A 16,306-nucleotide genomic window follows, 5' to 3' on the forward strand; every position below is an offset into this window, starting at 1 on the left:
CCGCGCCGCCGCCATACGCATGCCCGGCCGGAGCGCCAGGCTGAGCCCGCGGCCGCCATCTTAGTGCCGGGCAACGCCTCCCGCCTCCCTGCCGCTGCCGGGCGGAGGCCGCCATATTTGTGCCGGGCAGGCGCGTCGGGGTGCCTGTTATCTCGTCGTCGCGGCGGCCCGTGCCCGGTGCCCTGTAGCTCCCGCCGCAGCCCCCGCAGCGTGAGGGCCCCCAGCCCCTGAGGGAGCCCCGGAGAGACGCGTGGGCTGGGCGGGGGGGAGAGGCCTTTATTGGGGGGCAAAGGCGCGGAGGTGAGCGGCCTGGCTTGGGGTGCTGAGAGCTCTGAGGCCCCGCAGGACCCTGGCCAGCCCCACCGTGAGGCACCGGGGACCCCCCTCGGCTCCAGCACCTTGGCTGCAGCAGGGCAGGGGCACACAGTGGTTCTTCCCAGGGGACGGCTGCCAGCTTGGCCGTGGCTACAGCGCCTGGGAGAGGAAAAGGGGGAAATTCTGCTTTTGGGGTCATGCAGAGAAGCCGCCCCTGTGGGTGACCAGCCTGGGGCGGCCCCTCAGAGGAAAGAAGGGGGTGGATGACGCTGCCATGCTGCTGCTGAAAAGCCAGAGCCAGTGTCCCACGTGCCCTCAGGGCTCTGGCAGGCAACAGGGCCCCCTCACCATGCGTGTGTAGTCATGCTGCTTGATGGCATCGTAGCCGAAGGCCAGGGCCGCCACCGCCGCACAGAACTCCAGCAGGCTGAAGATGATGAATATGGAATCCAGCCCGTTGCTCACCATCTGTAGGGAGGAGAGCGGAAGGGTCCTGCAGGTCCTGTTCCCTGGCAGCACCCATCGTCCCCTTCCCCTGTGTAGCAGTCGCCCTGTTTGCTTGTCCCATGCAGTGACAGGAGGCTTGGACCCACCACCTGAGCAGGACCAGGAGGCTCTACCTTGTTCTCAGCATCGAAGCACCAGTCAGGTTTCAGATAGTACGGCTTATTCTCGCAGCCAGGGATGTTGCGAGTGATGGCCGTGGTGTGGACAAGAGTGGCCACCAGCGTGCTCAGGATGACCCCCATATTGACGATGCAGCAGGTCTTCACCTGTGTGGGTCACTTCTCATCAGCCATCAGCAGCTATGTCCCTTCTGCTCCTGCCAAGACCCCCACGAGGTGCCACAGAGTGGAGGGAGAGGCTGCCTGGGGCTTTCTGTTTGAGCTGTCTGAGCAGGGGTGCCTCCAAGTTGGATTATTCAACTCCGATCGAATATACTCCTGGACAAGCCAACCAGGGCAGCCACCCTCCGTGATGCCTTTTGTCTCCATCATCCGAGACTGACTCCACGAGGCCCTGAAGCATGAAAGATTGCCCCACCACCCCCCCTGCTTGATGGGGAGGTTGCTGAGCACCTCCTGAGCGTGTGACACACTTTCAGTGCCTTGCTGTAGACCCTGTGGTGTGAATCTAGGCTGTGGAGGGGTCCTGCCAGCCGCTGGAAAGGGCAGGAGTTGCAGAAGCAATGGGGGGGAATAATTTGTCCCTGCCAGCCTGACTGCAGGGGACCCCCTTACCAGCAAGATGCTATCCCTTTTTTCGCTTTCCACAAGGAGAGAGCCTGAGACCAGGAGCTGCTCAGAAAACAGGAGAAGGGTGTCAGCAGCAAGGCACCCGCCCTGCATGTCCCAATGCCCCTCCAGCTGTGTTTGGGGCTGCATGCACACCCACTCCACCCCCAAAGGGGACAGCCAGAATATCTGGGTATAAGAGGAGGCCCTGGTGATGAGTGGATCTGTGCCCTGATCCACCGAGATCCCCCTGTCCTCATAAGATGGTGAGGAAGGCCAGGCATATCCCTGCTTACCAGGAGCCCGAGCCAGAAGAGGACCCCGCTAACCACAGGGAGGGAAGGGGAGCTGTACTGTGACGCTGTCAGGATGATCCCGAAGCAGACATGGATGATCCCAGTGAAGATGTGGATGGTCTAGGGAAGGATGGGGGAGAGGCATCCCCCCAGTCACTCTGAGCCCAAAGTGCTGCCCGTCTGCCAGCACCAGCAAAGGATGGGTGTCACCATTGCTGTTAGCCACACCCAACCCGATCCCATGGCCACACCGCGTCCTGGCTGTACCCCACAGTGCCAAGAAGGGACTGGGCACAGCTGGGCATGCTGCCGCTTGGCACAGTGGCATGAGCTGGCAAAAGGAGCTGGTCCCAACCGTCACCACCGCCCCAGCCAAGGACAACCTCAAGCAGCACAGTCCCTGGGGATACTCGGTCCCCGAGGTGCCCCATCCCCCCGGGACACTGTGTCTCACCCCCAGTGCCTTGGGCTGAGCCCTTCTGAAGCCTTTGACTTGAAATGATGATACAGCAGGTGTGGGTGGCCCGGAGCTGGAGGCCAACTGGGCTGCTCGGGGGTCTGTGGCCGGGATGACCTCCGTGATGATCCTCATGCCCCCAGAATCGGTCACTGTTGTGGCTGCCATTGCCTGTGGGCAGAGCGGGACTGGGGAGCCGGGAAAGCTGAAGGACCAGGCCAGCTCCCACCCTGCCCAGGGACCATGAGATGTGTCCACACAAGCAGTGACACAAGAAGCAGTGACAGCCTCTTACAAGGATGGCCCACACCCTGTCCTGCACCCCACACCTCACCCCCCACCCAGGTACCTCCTTCAGCCTGGGCTTGCCCTTCTCCTCCTCCCCACAGCCACTGTTAGTGGTCCGTTTGGTGTCCGAACCTCCCCGGGAGGTGGTGGTCGGGCAGGGATGCAGTCCCTCTGCCCTTTGCTCCCCGCAGGAAGTTTGTTCATGGAAATCTCGTCAGGTCTCTCTTGCTCAACAAGGCAGCTTTGCCAATGGAGGGGAGAGAGGCTGGCAAAAACCCCACGTGCATCTGCCTGTGCATGCAAGGTGGGGGGAGAGGGAGGCGGGGAGAGGGGCTCTGCAACCCCGAGGTGCACATCACCTCCAAGGGCTTCACTGCAGCCTGGGGAAGGCATTGGACACTTGCCCCTTGGGATGCTCTGAGTAGGAGACTCCTCTGCCCAGTCCTTTCCCTCCCCAGCTGTGGACACTTTGCTCAGACATTATCTCTGTTAGGCACGTGCCAGCCCTGGCAGGGTCCTAACGAGGTGCTTGGGCATTCATTTGGCTGCCCTCGTTAGAGCCACTACGAGACAGACAGCCCTGGCAATTCCACTTACAGGAAAAAGAAAAAAAAAAAAAAAAGAGTGAAACAGGACATGGCACAAACACCATAAACCCTGTTAGTCTATAAAGGTCCCAAGGAAGCTCCGTTATTGCCTTTTTATTTTCTTTAGGGTTTTTCTTCCTCTGTGAGCACCTCGAGCCCGTGGGTCTGCTCCCCGGTGAGGACAGCCCACCCACAGGAGCGAGCCGGGAGGCGGCAGCATGGTGTGCAGTGCCGGACGGCTCCGGTGTGGGCCCGGTGGGAGCTGAAGGGAAAGGAGATGCAGTTGTTTACGATAGGAAATGAGAGCTCAGCTTGGGAACGGAGCCACTGCACATGGCGAGGAGCTCCCAAGGGGCAAGTTCGGAGGCCCCCTTCCTCCCTCCGCCGGCCACTGGTCTCAGGTCTGCCAGAAAACAGCTATTTCCTTTGTGGCCGTCATCCCCATCTGCTCACCAGGAGGGCCACAGTCCTCCGCACTGGCCCGCAAGGACCCCCCAGGTTTCCTGGATGTTCGGCGGGTGCAGGGTTGGATGCTGTGGGGTAGGATGCTGGGTGCTGGTCCCATCCCCTCTCATCCTCATTCTCCCCTGTGCTTGGCAAAGTCCCCAGCGCTGGGTGCTGCAGGCAGCTCTGGCTCTGGGACCACACAAGGGAGCAAAGGCTCCCATTCCTGCTGTGCAGGGGAAGGGGACAAGGGACAAAAAAGATGAGGTTTGGTTCGATCTCCACCCATGACATGCTCTAGTCCGGCTCAGGGAGCAGGCAGGAGGGCGCAGGGCAGGTGGACATGGCCCTGGGACCCCGCTTGGGCTTTTTCCTCCCTTGGAGGCTGCGAATGTCTGAGCACTGCCCGAGGCTTTACTCAAGCTATTTCTTGGTGGAACAGGAATATTTGAGCACAGGGTTCTGGCATTTCTCAGCTCGGGCTGGCTTCACCCCGCGTTGGCAGCCACCGGCATCACCAGCATTAGGGGCCCCAATGCCCCATCTCTGCCCGAACCTCTCACCGCAGCCCCAGCAAGGGCCAGGACCCTCCACAGCCCCGTTCCAGCTGAGGATTTAGGAGCAGGTGGAGCAACTTTTGGAAGCGCCTTTTCCTTTCCTTTGGCCCTAGAGGGAGCTGAGACGCCTGGTTTGGAGGCACATCACTTCCCAGAGCTCGGCAGAGGCTTCCAGCGCTGGGGCCAGCAGCGGGGCGCGACCCCCAGCGAGAGGTCAGCAGCCACAGCCCCCCCAGCCCGGGCTGGCCGGGGGGGGAACAAGGGGATCGGTGGTACCAGGGCTGGGCACAGGCTGTAGGTCATGGAAAGAGGCCACATCTCGGTGTCTTTTGGGGGAGCAGAGGGACCAACAGCATGGCCACATCCTTGGCTCTTAAGTTTGCAGAGACACTGGAGTGAAGCTGTCTGGCCACACATCCCAGCAGACCCTGTGTTTCCCTGAGGATTTTTCCCAAAGGCTTTCTCTTCATCCGTGCTGCACAGTCTGGAAAACGGGGGACTGACTGGTGGTTGACTGGGGTGATGGCCACGAGCCTGGGAGCAGGATGGTGCTGCAGAGGAGGGAGCAGAGTGCCAAGCAAGCCTCAGCAGCTGAGCTGCGGCTGTGGGGTCTCGGCTCTCCCCTGTCCCATTTTGGGTCCTTACAGCCAGCCCATTTCCCAAGTTCCTTGCCTGTTGGCTAGCAAGAGGGAACGCAGTTGGTCTGTACCCTCCTCTGGGGAACGGGAGGATTTTCTGCACAGCAGCAGGGGTTGTTCAGCTGGTAAACCCAGAGCACAGCTGAGCAACTGAGCCCAGAAGGTTTTCCCATAGCTGGGGGGCTACTCCCACCAAACCAGCCTAAATCAGGTCCCAGAAAAAAGCCGGTAGGACAGACCCAGCCAGCAAGGAGCAGCTAGCATCTCACCCTGATGCCTGGCTGGGCTCACACCGCCTCTGGGAGGGGCAGCAGCAGGGGAGGGCAGGGGGCTCACCGGGCACTGCAGCCCACCTGCATCCCCCATTTCCCCTGGTGGAAAATGTCAGGTGGAAAAGAGCTCCCAGCACGCTGGGGAGGGGCTGCTGACGGCGTTCCCCCATCCCACCGATGGCGTTCCTCTCTCCTGCAGCCCCGGCGGGACAGCGAGCACTTGGCCTTGTAAAGGGCTGCAACTGGCGGCACGGCTTTCCAGGAAAAACACGGGGATGGATGAGATTCGGCCGCGCCTGTTCATCGCACTCCCGATGCCTCTTAGCCTTTAACTTCTGCTGGTAACTTGTCAGCGTGCCTCTCTGGGGGGAAAGCCTCTCTCAACACCCCAGTGCTAACGAGTCCCACCAGGCGCTGGCTGGGATCTGGCTCCGGCACCAAGGGGTGAGGAACACTTTAGCACCCGTGGAAATGCTGGGATCCCCTCTTTAGCCTTTATACAGGCAGGGTGTCCTCCAGCATTAGCGACAGCTTGTGTTCCCAGCTGAAACTGCCTGCTACGGTGGATTTCCTCCCAAATCTGCCTTTTCAGATTCCTAAAGCATTCCTGAAGTTTCAGTCTTTCAGCCAGAAACAGCCGTGACTGCCCTGGGCCCAGCAGCCGGGCTTGGTGAAATGGCTGAGCAAAACCCCTTTCCAAGTGAGGTATCCGTGGAGAAAGCGCTTTTCCCTTTCTAAATAAAGCCAGATCCAGCTGGGGATGGCAGGAGCCCAAGGTAGGATGTTACAATTTATTTTGGAAACAGATGCCAGAGGAGGTGAAGCTTTCAAGCGTCTGGCTGAGCAGATGCGGGGAAGTGGCAAGCCCGGTCAGCGGAGCCTTCCAGCCCTTTATTTGCAGGAATTTCTGGCTTTGCTGATATATACAACGCATTCCTTGGATTTTAGGTGGTTTTGTGGGGTTTTTTTTAGGTTGAGTTTTGCTCTCCTGACAGCTGGAAATCTTTTCTTTGCTGATTATTCTTCCTTTTAAATCTCCAGGAGCCGCTCACGCACGGGCTGAGTGCTGGTGCTGGGCAAGACGTCTGCCCCACAAGCGTGGCTTTTGGCAGGGCCGGAGGAGTGCAAACACACCTGGTCCAGCGCCTGGGGACTCCCACGTCGATGGTTTCAGTACAACGGTCCTGTGTCCCTTAGGATGCCACGGGATGGATGGGGGAAGCCTGGCTGGGTGCTCAGGCTTGGGGGTGTTCAGCGAGAGCCCTCCCCAGCATCCCCTCCCACCAGCACAGGACAAGTTTACGAGCCTGGTGGAACCAAAAGTCCTTTTCCAACCCCAAAAGCCCTGCTTTTTTCCAAAGAAAATAGATTGCGATGGAGAAATGCTTTTCACAGAAAGTTGCTGCTTCCTGTGAAAAACTTTATATCCCCATAAAAATACCAAAAGTCAACATTTTGCTCTGCCTCCAAATGTTTCTGGTTCTCACAGGGCTGTTACGATACTGGTTCCAGAATGAGAAAGCCACATTTTCTGGGACAGGTTTCAGGGTTTTCTTTTAAAAAAAGCAGCTGGCTTTTATCTGTGCCGTGTTCCCTGGGAGGCATAGCACTCCCTGGCCAGTGACCGTGCCAGCCTTTGTATTTTCACTGCAGACACGCTGGTCTGTAGCCCCAGGACCGTGAGCTGTGGTGTCCCTGCTCTGTGTCCTGAAAACCCGTGGAGGGAACCTCCTCCAAGGTTGAAGACCAAGGTAGCCACCCTGGCTTAGGAAATCGGGAGGCAGGAGCAGGCAGAGGCAGGCTGGGGGAGCATCGCTGCCTGCTGGGGGGGGTTCTTCCCCTTTTTGTTGCACAGGGCGAATCGAGGTGGCTGCTCCAGTGCTGGTGGGAAGAGCCGTGGTGGGATGATTCTGCTCTTTGATGCCTTAGGGAGTTCAACTGCCCCAAGGAGACAGAACAGGGAGGGCAATGCATTATGAGAAGGGAGCTCAAAATGCAACCGGAGACAATCTTTTGGAGCAGGGACTGTGCCATGGAAAACCCCTTGAACCAGGGGCTGGCAGACGTGGCAGATGCAGAGCCGGCTCTCCATGAAGCCCCCACCGCACCGCCCTAAGGGCTTGTGGGCAGGAGTGCATCAGGTGGGGCTCACGCTGCCATTCGGGGTGCAGCAGCAGCACTCCTAAAGCCTGTCCCAGATGTGTCCATCACCTTCCTGCTACATTTCAGCCTTTGATCGGTTCCCTCCCAGTAAAAATCCTGATGCTGCTGAAAAGCTCCAGTGTATCTCCAAGACTTCACTGAGGCATCGCAGGGTTTCCCAGGACAAGGAAGATCTGCCCTGAGAAAGTCCCACCTGCCCCATCCCGGTGGGACAAGCGCATGGAGGAGATGCAGGAGTGATGCCACAGGCCAGGGGGCTGCATCCCCACCTGAGCCCCATGCAGTGGCCGAGCTGGGAACAGGGACCATCGCCTCCTCTGCCCGCTGTCCTCTGGGGCTCTGAGGCTGATTAACCCCAGCGGTAACCGCCTGGGAGCCCTCCTGCCCGCTGTCTGGGGGCTGTTCCCAAACCCAGGCTCCCTGGGGTCTGACCAGGCACCAGCGAAGCCCCCAGAGCTTCTGGGACACAGCCCCCCTCATCATTTCACCCGCCATGGGACCGAGCTGATGGTGGGGTTACAGGGGGCTGTGGGCACATGTCTGGAGCCCCCTCCCACCCCGACCCTCTCCCGAGGCACAGAGCCCATGGATGGGGCAGAGCTGCATCCTCCATCCACCCTCCGCTTTACCGGGGATGCTGCAAGGGAGGCGGCACACTTGGCTCCCGGCAGGCCCCGTCCTCACTGGCAGGGAACAGTGGCTGCCAGCCTTTGTCCCAGCATTTCTCCTGCCCACATTGCCGCCCTTTTCACGTCCCTTTGGTCATCGTCACCCTCCCAGCTCACCAGCACCATGTCTCCCCGAGCAGGTCCCTCCCCATCATCCTACTGGGTGCCCAGAACTTCTCTGGTCCCTACCACCCACTGTCCCCAGCCCTGGGGGTACCCACTTCTCCTCAGGAGGTTTCAGGGCTGCAGATGTGCAGAAATTCACATATAGGGAAGGAACACATTTCCACAGAGCCTTAAAACACCTATTCCTGCATTTCCAGAGAAAGCTGCACCTAAATGCAGTGAGGTGGCAGAAAATTTTGAAGCCTTTGGAAAGATAATCTGGGTTTAAAGATTGAGGAGCTCTAGGTTATCGCCCACTAATGCCTGATTTCACGGGAAGGGGCATTTTGCAGCAGCAGCAAGAGGCTGGCTCTGTTCTGGCAGTGGCTCAGCGTGTGGCAGTGGGATGCTCCAGGAGAAAAAAAAAAGAGCCTGATGCTGGCAAAGGAGAGGGGAGCACCACACTGGCCAAAGCCAGAGGGACCTGCCAGCCTGGATGGGGGGGTGGAAGAGCTTTGTGGTGGCCCCCCCGGGGCTGGAAAGCCTCCGTGGCTGCCATGGGAGAGGAGGTGCAGGAGGCTCTGGAGCCACAGGTGAGGAGCTGGAGCCATAATGGGCTGCAAACACGGGGTGAGCAGAGACAGCCTGTTCATCCTGCTCCCCCAATCTCTGGGGCTTTTCCTACTCAACCAGCTCATTATTTTTTCAGAGCTTGAACAGAAATAACTGACAGCAAGTGAATAATCCATGAGGCTCTGGCTGAGCAGCGCGAGCACTGTCAGGGCATGGGGAGGAGGCTTTTGAAACAAGAAAGAAAACATTTAACTCAACCCAAAACTAAAGAAATGGTTCAAACAGGCACTCTCTGACCCTGCTCTGGGGCTGGAGGTGAGGTCTGTGGGGACACTGTCCTCAGACTGTGGTGAGGATACCCCAGGGAGGGAGCACAGATGGAGAACTCCCCTTAGGGCACCGACGGGTCACCAGGTTGCTCCCACCCCTCTGAAAACCACCACCAGGCTCTCCATGAGCTCAGGATAAATAAAGCTTCAATCACCTACCGGCACACTGTGCCTGATGCCCAGCACCACCCTTCCTCCTTGTAAGGCTCTCAAGCATCCCCACCACCACGGGCTACTTAAGGATGGAAGTCGGTAACAAGCTCATCAGGGGCAAGCAGATCTCTCTTCTGGTTAAAAATGGGCCAGGAGCCCCTTGGTCTCAATTTCCCTTCCCACACATTTTGGAGGGACTGCAGCACAGGTAAGGTTTGGGAGCGCTCCCCGGGTCCCTCTGCTCCATTCCCATCACACAGGATCGCCCAGCCACATTTGCAGCCTTGTGGGAACAGGGAGCATGTGCCACCAGCGTCCCCATGTCACCCCGAGGAGCAGCCCCAGCCGTGGGAGCAGCTCCTCCATCGGTGTGAGAACCCAGAGCTGCTGCCGTCACCGTCACCGCCGCTGGCAGACCAGCTGCTCCAGCAGCACTAAATACAGCGAGCCGGGCTGCTGTGTCTGTAACGGGAGGGGGGGGATTTAGGGTGGCAGATTTCCTTAGCGAGGGGCAGTGGGTACCAGGGCACTGTGGCATCCCACCATCTCCAGAGAGACCAGGCGAGGGTGATGGGGACAGGAGACCACTGAAGCCGGGCAGGATGAATCCTTTGCCCGACATACAGTGGCTCTGCGGGGCAGGGGGGATTTGCAGCTCCTGTGCTGAGAATCCCCAAAACGAGGAGACACATTTATTGGACAGAGCATTTATTTCAAAGATAAAATAAAGCAAACTGGGTATGAGCAGAGGTAGATGGTCCGGCTGCCCACCTGGCTCCCAGCACATGTTGGGGTCTCTGTAAGCTGCCTGCTACATGGCTGCCAGACCTTGGGGAGCTCCTGATCCCTGACATGAATGAACCCCAGCAGCCAGCCAGGTATTTATAGGCAGAAACACCCCATGAAGCCCCAAGATGCGCCCCCCCCGCCCCCCCCCCGGAGAAGCCCGCTCTCCAAAGCAGGCAGCAGGCAAAGAGTCTCTCTTTGTGACCTAGCGCGGGGGCAGGAGATGGGCAAGGAGGGGGCAAATCCAGGGTGCTTGCTGGCTTTCAGGAGGGGGTACCAGTGTGTCCCCACCTGCAGCGCAGTAGGAAGAGGATGCCATAGCCCTGGGCATGGGGAGCTGGCTGGGGGTGGTTTCAGGAGCATGGAGGCAGGACCCTGCACCGAAGTCCTTGGGGCCAGCACCTCGCTAGACGTCAGGGGCGGCCAGCTGCAAAGAAACCAAAGAGCTGCTGCTTCTGGGAGGGGACAGGGCTCTGGATGGCCCCTGGCACCCACCACCCCGTGGGGTCTGAGGGGGCTCTGGCCTCCCCCCTGCCCCCCACACCCGCCCATGCCTGGAGCAGCGCCCAATGCGGGAGGTGGAGGTGCCTGGGTGCTCCCGGGAATGGGTGACATGCTTTCCCGGCGCAGGGGAGGCACCGTCGGTGGTGGGAGGAGGTCTGTCATGCAGGCAGGGGTCGGACGCTGCTCCTGGGAGCCAGCCCAGCCCCAGCTCCACTTCTAGCTGGGCTGCTCTTTGGGATCGTGGATCACCTCAGTGTAGCTGGGCGGCTGCGGCAGGTCAGCCGGTGGCACTGCCAGGTCCACCCGCGTGGTGCTGGGTACGATCAGCATGGCCTGGGGGAGGGGGGCACGACCATGCTGGGGGTCCGGCCGGGGCTCAGCCCCACTGCCCTTCGCCCCCCTGCACTACCTCGTTGGAGCTGAGACGGGTGGCCCGGCACCAGAAATTAGCGGTGGCCACAGCGATGCAGAACTCCAGGATGGTGAAGATGAGCAGCACGATGGAAATCCCATTCCCTGCGAGCTCCAGGATGGGGAAAGCCCCATCAGCAATGCCCAGGAGGAGGAAACCTGGGCTCAGCCCCACAGGGTGGACCCCACCCCACATTTTGAGGCAAGGATTTTGGGGTTCCCCTCTTCCATCTCCCACCGAACCCAAGCACTGCAGCTGTGGCTCCGCAGGTGCCAAGGTCTCACTCACAGCCCTCTGCCTCGCCGCTTCTACGGCTTGCTGGGAGAATCCAGGGCGTGAGTCATCTCCCGAGTTATCAGCCTAAAATAGGTCAGGCGCACGGCGCCGCGCCGGCAGACGGCCCCGTGGTCGGGGTGCCGCCGGCCACGGGCTCCCAACCGTGATGGAGCTGAACCCCGCAGAGGAGCCTGGCAAAGACCCTCCCACGGAGGGGCTCAGGGGGCATCCAGGGAGGAGGCACAACAGCCCCTGGGGGGGTGAAAGGATGGAAAAGGGGGACAGGGGAAGGTCCCAAAAGGCTTAGCCCCATCCGGGCAGGCTCAGCCAGCCCTGGGCACCGCTGCTCCTAAGGCAGAGATGGGGGAGCCAGTTGTGCCCCGGCTTACCGGGATGAGATAGCTGTAGTAGTCAAAGCTGGAGCGGTACAGCCCGTTCAGGTTGAGGTCTACGATGAAGGCGACAATGCCCAGCAGAGCGAAGATGGCGCTGATGATGTTCATGGTCTGGCTGCCCTTTACCTGCGGGTGCAGAGAGGCTTTGGGGGCAGCTCTGGGGCAGATGTCAGACCCCAAAGCTCGTGGGGACACCCACCACCCTGGCTTTGCCTGGCCGAGCCCTGGGGGACTGGCCACGGGTAACAGCGCAGGCTGTCATTGGGTTGTTTTTTTCCTTTCCTCCTTCATATTGCTTGTTTCCAGAAATAACCCTGACACAAGCTTCAAATGTGGCCTTGCCCCAGTGGGTTTCACCTGGGGCTGAGCAGCTCCCCGCCTCCCGGGATCCCTTCGTCCAGGAAACAGGGCAGCGGTGGGGATCCCTGGGGTCACTCACCGCACACTCCGTGGGGCTCTTCTCCGCCCCGATGGAGAGGCAGCCTGAGATGATGAACTGCACCAGGACAGAGAGGGACAGTCAGCCACCACCACGGTCACCCTGAGCCCCCCAAACCTGCACAGCCACAGGGCACTGAACACCCACCCAGCACTAACAAGCTACCCACAGGCACAGCCCCACAGCTCGCGGGGGCACAGTGACCCCCCCTTGTCTGTTGTTAGCCCTTGAGCTTTACAGCTGCTGAACCAGAACCCCCTGTCCCCATTCCTGGGACTCTGGCGGGCACCTCCTTGGTGGGAATCTCTCCCCAGTGGGCATCTCTCCCTGGTGGGCATCCTTCCCCCCGTGGGCATCTCTCTTTAGTGAGCATTCTTCCCTGGTGAGCATCCGTCTCCTGCAGGCATCCCTTCCCCATGGGCATCTCTCCCCCGTGGGCACCCGTCCCCTGCCCCAGCTACGCACGGACACGCCGCCCAGGAAGGGGATCTCGCCGATGACGAAGACGGAGGTGTAGACGCTGGTGAGTGTGGTCAGGACGATCCCGAAGCCGATGTACATGAAGCCGGTCATGATCTGGATGGTCTGTGCCGTGGGGCAGGGTGAGGCTGGGGTCAACACCCCCGCACACACACCGCGGAGACGGGGGTGCCCCGGTCCCCGAGCCGCTCCGGGGCCACAGCATCCCTCGGTGGGGCAGCGGAGGGGCAGAAAGCCCAGGGGGTTGGAGGCGGGGGTGGGGTGAGGGGTGTCCAGGTGTGCCAGCCCCCCACCTCGCCCCCCGACTCACCCCCATCACCCGGTTCTTGCCCTTGGGCAGGGTCTCGGCCGTGTACATGACGGCGCGGCTGCCCAGCCGCAGGCTCCCCATCCCCTGCATGGGGGCAGCGGGACACCCCGCGCCGGCCCGCAGCAGCTCGGTCCCCCAGGAGCAGCCCGGCCCCCCCGCGCCCCCCCCCCGGCCCCACCCCGCCCCCAGCCCATTGGCGCAGCGCCGCTGACGTCACAGCTTGCGGCATCCCCGGGCACCGCCCAGCCCACGCGAGCCCCCGACCCACGGGCGGTCCGCACCACCCAGCCTCGTGCGGAGATTCCGCGACCACTGGCGGACCCCCACGACCCACGGATGAGCCCCCACCGTATGGCTCTGCAACCCATGCGAGGACCCCAGTGCCCCGCCCCACGGGGGGGCTGCGCAGCTCACGGGTGGAACCCCCACCCACCCACGGTGGCAAAGGGCCATAGAACAGATGGGTTGTGAGGTGGGGGAAAAACAAGCAGCGACTCCAAGCCACCCCACCTCCAGTAGGGAGCAAAAAGCAGGGCACCCCGGGTGCAGGAGAGGGGACAGCTGGCCACTGTGCCCCCCCCTCCCCGTTCAGGGAAGGGGTCCAGGCCATCATGGCCCCACAGCGAGAAGATGCTCAGCCCCCAGCCCACTCAGGGCCAGGGGAAGGGGAGATGAGGACAGCAGGAGTGCTGCCGCCACCTGAGCTGATCTAAGCCCTGCTGAGAGCTGCCCCCCAGCCTGTGGCTGTGTTTAAAAGAGATTAGAAAGAAAAATAAAAAATTAAAAAAAAAAAAAAAGCTCTCTGCACCGAGTTCCTGGAAGAAAGATCCATCAAAGGCCATTAGGTATGAAACGCCTCCGCGCTGCAGAGCTGGGGCTGCGGAGAGCATCGCCCAGCCAGGGCGCAGGGCTGGGCACGGCCCTGCCAGGAATCCCCCCCCGAGCTGTGGGCTCCAGACCCCTCAGCACCCCTTCCCCAGGCAGGGGGGCGCCCAGGCTGCCCATCAGCCAGTCCCTGCTCCCTGGTTGTGATGGAGGGGGTCCCGTCACCATTGCATCCCCCCCCACCAACCAGCTACTCCTCACTGCGGTGGCTTCGGGGTGTCCAGCCACAAGCAAGAGGCAAGAACCCCAGGTAGGGGAGGAAAAATAAAACAGAGTCAGTAAATAATTAAAGCCCCATGGACAGAGGGGGGCACGTGGTACCGCCCTGCGCACCATCACCCTGCACCTGGCACTGCCCACGCAGCCAGCACCCACGCGGCGAGGGTCCAGGGGGCTCAGCGGTGACCAGGCACAGCCCGCCAGCAGCAGAGGACAGGCACGGCTCACGCCCCAGCCCAGGGACCTGCCCCACCCCCATAGCCAAGCAGCTTTGGGGAAACAGTGAGACCCCCTCAGCCCCTCTCCCCCAGCAGCCTAAGGCTGCACAGCCTCACACCCAGCACAGGAGCTGAGGTGCCTGTCAGCTCACTAACTTTCCCCCCACCCACCCAAGAGCTCCGCTCTTGCCCCTCCTTCCCTGCAAACTGCCCCAGTCCCCACCAGAGCATCCCCAGGGGAGGTGACGCTGCAGCCATGCCGGGGCAGGGGGCTGCACTGCCTCACTGCACTAGCATCCCTACATCAGGGACTGATGCTTTCTGCCCACCACCCAGGCAGAGGGGTACTGGCATGCTGTCCCCCCACGCTGGCTGGCTCCCAGGTAGCCACGGCACAGAAGCCACGCTTGCTGAGGACCCAGCCCTCCTGCCCACCCCATGGTGAGTGGCGCAGGCTGTCTGGCAGCACCCCAGGGACCCTCTGGGGTACACAGAGGCACTGGGGACACATCACACACACCCCTACTCACCCCAAGCCCCTAGGGGAGCGCACAGGCTCTGCAGCCCCCTCCCACACTGACCTGGCACAGCCTTTCTGCCACAGGTTTATTTCTAAAAAGAAGGAAGCGATGGCAGGGTCCACAAGAGCGGGGGGTCCCCAGGTATGGCCTGGGCACCACTGGCTGTGGTAGGGGTCATGGCCACAGCAGAGCGCTCCCCCACATCTTCCTCGCCCCCCCCCAGCTGGTGCCCACTCTGGCGGCGGCGCACCGAGCAGTAGCAGCCAGCCATGGCCACGGCGGCAAGGATGGAGCACATGGCCACCATGGCCAGCATGGTGCCAGGGACAGGGAGCGCTGGCCCTGTGGGGGGAGGCAGCAGGGTGAGGAGGGCAGCAGGGTCACCCCAGCCACCCCCCAGCACCGTGGGCCAGCTCACACTCACCAGAGTCCCTCTTCTCCCCCCGCACCACAGGGATGGAGGGGTGGTGAGGCAGAGCCGTGCTGGGCTCCGGTGCAGTCGGGAGCTCCGTGGGCACGGGGGACGAACCAGGCAGAGCCGAGAGCAGCCCCAGGGGACCGACAGGGATGCTGGCTTCCCCAAGGAGCCCTGCAAGGAGAAGCCCATCAGGCACCGATGGGTACAGGCACCCCTCATAGGGCACATAGATCCCACCGAGGTGGGGACCCCACTCTTACCCATGCCGCCAGGTAGCCAGCGCCGCCACCGGCCCCCGCAGCCGGCCAGAGAGCCACAGCACGAGCAGTCGGCCCCATCCAGGGAATGCCAGGCGGCTGCCACACGGTCATAGGAACAGGCTTTGCCAGCAGTGCTGGCAGCCCCCTCCGCCACAGCCTTCAGGTGACAGCGGAGGTAGATCTGTAGGGACAAGTATCCTCCTGTTCACCCCCGAGCTGCCCCATGGCTCTCCACCCATCACCCCCTCCCTGCAAGGGTGGGTGGCATCTCACACCCCCAGCCCAGACCTGGCTGCCGGAGGAGTTTGGGAAGAGGAAGGTGTCCAGCTGGAAGCGGAGGAAGCGGTCTCCACGCCGGGGTAGGAAGCGAGAGCGACCAAGCTGCCCATCCCGCAGGCACCTACCAGGGTGGGAAACAGGGTGAGACAGACACTGCCGCCCCCCGCAGGGTCCCAGCACGGTGGAGAGCAGCAATTCAGGGGGCAGCAGCCACCGTGCTGTGCCCAGCACTGGCACCCACCCGTTGTCAGCGATGACCTTGTATTTCAGCCGTGCTGCCGCGCTGGGGCTGGCCACACACTCATCCACGAAGACCCTCAGGGGCAGGCGGGGGTCGGTTCTCACCGAGGCCTCAATATTGATCAGATCTCCCAGGGAATAGGTGGGCTGGAGCAGGCGGGAGGACCAGGTACCTGGAAGGCAGGTGGCTGTGGCTGCCCCAAGCATCATCACACCGGGGCCCTGGCCAGGCAGGTGTGTCCACCACACACAGGGCAACGAGGGGGTCTGGGGGTCCCTACTCACTGTCATATACATCCAGGGCAAAGTGCAGGGGTCTCTGGTGAGCGATGGTGGAGCCAAAGGGGACCCAGGTGGGCTGGATGGCCCTGGATGAAACACTGCCCATCCTGTACGGCAGAGCATCCTCAAGTGGGGTGACAGGCTCCTGGGCACCCCTACCTGGCACATCCCTGCGCACAGGCACCCCCAGCACCCTCCCTGCCCAGGAGACAGAGGACCAAGGGGTCCCACAGTGGAGCTCACCCAGGGAGCGTGGGCACACAGGGCTCAGCAGGAGCCAGGCTCCATGGGGCTGCCTGCTT

The 16,306-nt window shown here is 61.6% G+C and overlaps 3 protein-coding genes across 6 annotated transcripts; all 3 read right to left on the bottom strand.

The window, feature by feature from the left end:
• Positions 1 to 79: 79 nt before the first annotated feature.
• LOC308070266 (membrane-spanning 4-domains subfamily A member 15-like) lies at positions 80 to 9,678 on the bottom strand. Its single transcript, XM_080403923.1, has 5 exons — positions 2,301 to 9,678; positions 1,847 to 1,966; positions 1,557 to 1,613; positions 936 to 1,088; positions 80 to 783 (listed from the first exon to the last, which is right to left on the bottom strand). Exons 1-5 carry the CDS (start codon positions 2,469 to 2,471, stop codon positions 631 to 633), a joined length of 654 nt encoding a protein of 217 aa, XP_080260049.1. The 5' UTR covers positions 2,472 to 9,678; the 3' UTR covers positions 80 to 630.
• Positions 9,679 to 9,771: 93 nt separating this feature from the next.
• Positions 9,772 to 12,840, bottom strand: LOC308070261 (membrane-spanning 4-domains subfamily A member 12-like). Of its 4 annotated transcripts, none has more exons than XR_013930684.1 (7): positions 12,683 to 12,840; positions 12,358 to 12,477; positions 11,893 to 11,949; positions 11,448 to 11,579; positions 10,780 to 10,886; positions 10,620 to 10,703; positions 9,772 to 10,293 (listed from the first exon to the last, which is right to left on the bottom strand). XR_013930684.1 is itself a non-coding variant. In XM_080403914.1 (7 exons), the coding sequence occupies exons 1-7, from the start codon at positions 12,770 to 12,772 to the stop codon at positions 10,273 to 10,275; spliced, it is 618 nt and encodes a 205-aa protein (XP_080260040.1). In that variant the 5' UTR covers positions 12,773 to 12,840; the 3' UTR covers positions 9,772 to 10,272. The 4 variants fall into 4 exon arrangements, 3 of the variants coding, with proteins under 3 accessions (XP_080260040.1, XP_080260041.1, XP_080260039.1); XM_080403914.1 differs by having other exon boundaries at positions 10,780 to 10,893; XM_080403915.1 differs by having other exon boundaries at positions 9,772 to 10,703.
• A 1,036-nt stretch (positions 12,841 to 13,876) lies between these two features.
• On the bottom strand, positions 13,877 to 16,296 carry LOC308070267 (uncharacterized protein). Its single transcript, XM_080403924.1, has 3 exons — positions 16,008 to 16,296; positions 15,492 to 15,895; positions 13,877 to 15,384 (listed from the first exon to the last, which is right to left on the bottom strand). The coding sequence occupies exons 1-3, from the start codon at positions 16,108 to 16,110 to the stop codon at positions 14,617 to 14,619; spliced, it is 1,275 nt and encodes a 424-aa protein (XP_080260050.1). The 5' UTR covers positions 16,111 to 16,296; the 3' UTR covers positions 13,877 to 14,616.
• Positions 16,297 to 16,306: the final 10 nt, after the last annotated feature.

This window comes from Falco punctatus, assembly GCF_963210335.1.
Source record: "Falco punctatus genome assembly, chromosome: 10".
Classification (NCBI taxonomy): Eukaryota; Metazoa; Chordata; class Aves; order Falconiformes; family Falconidae; genus Falco; species Falco punctatus.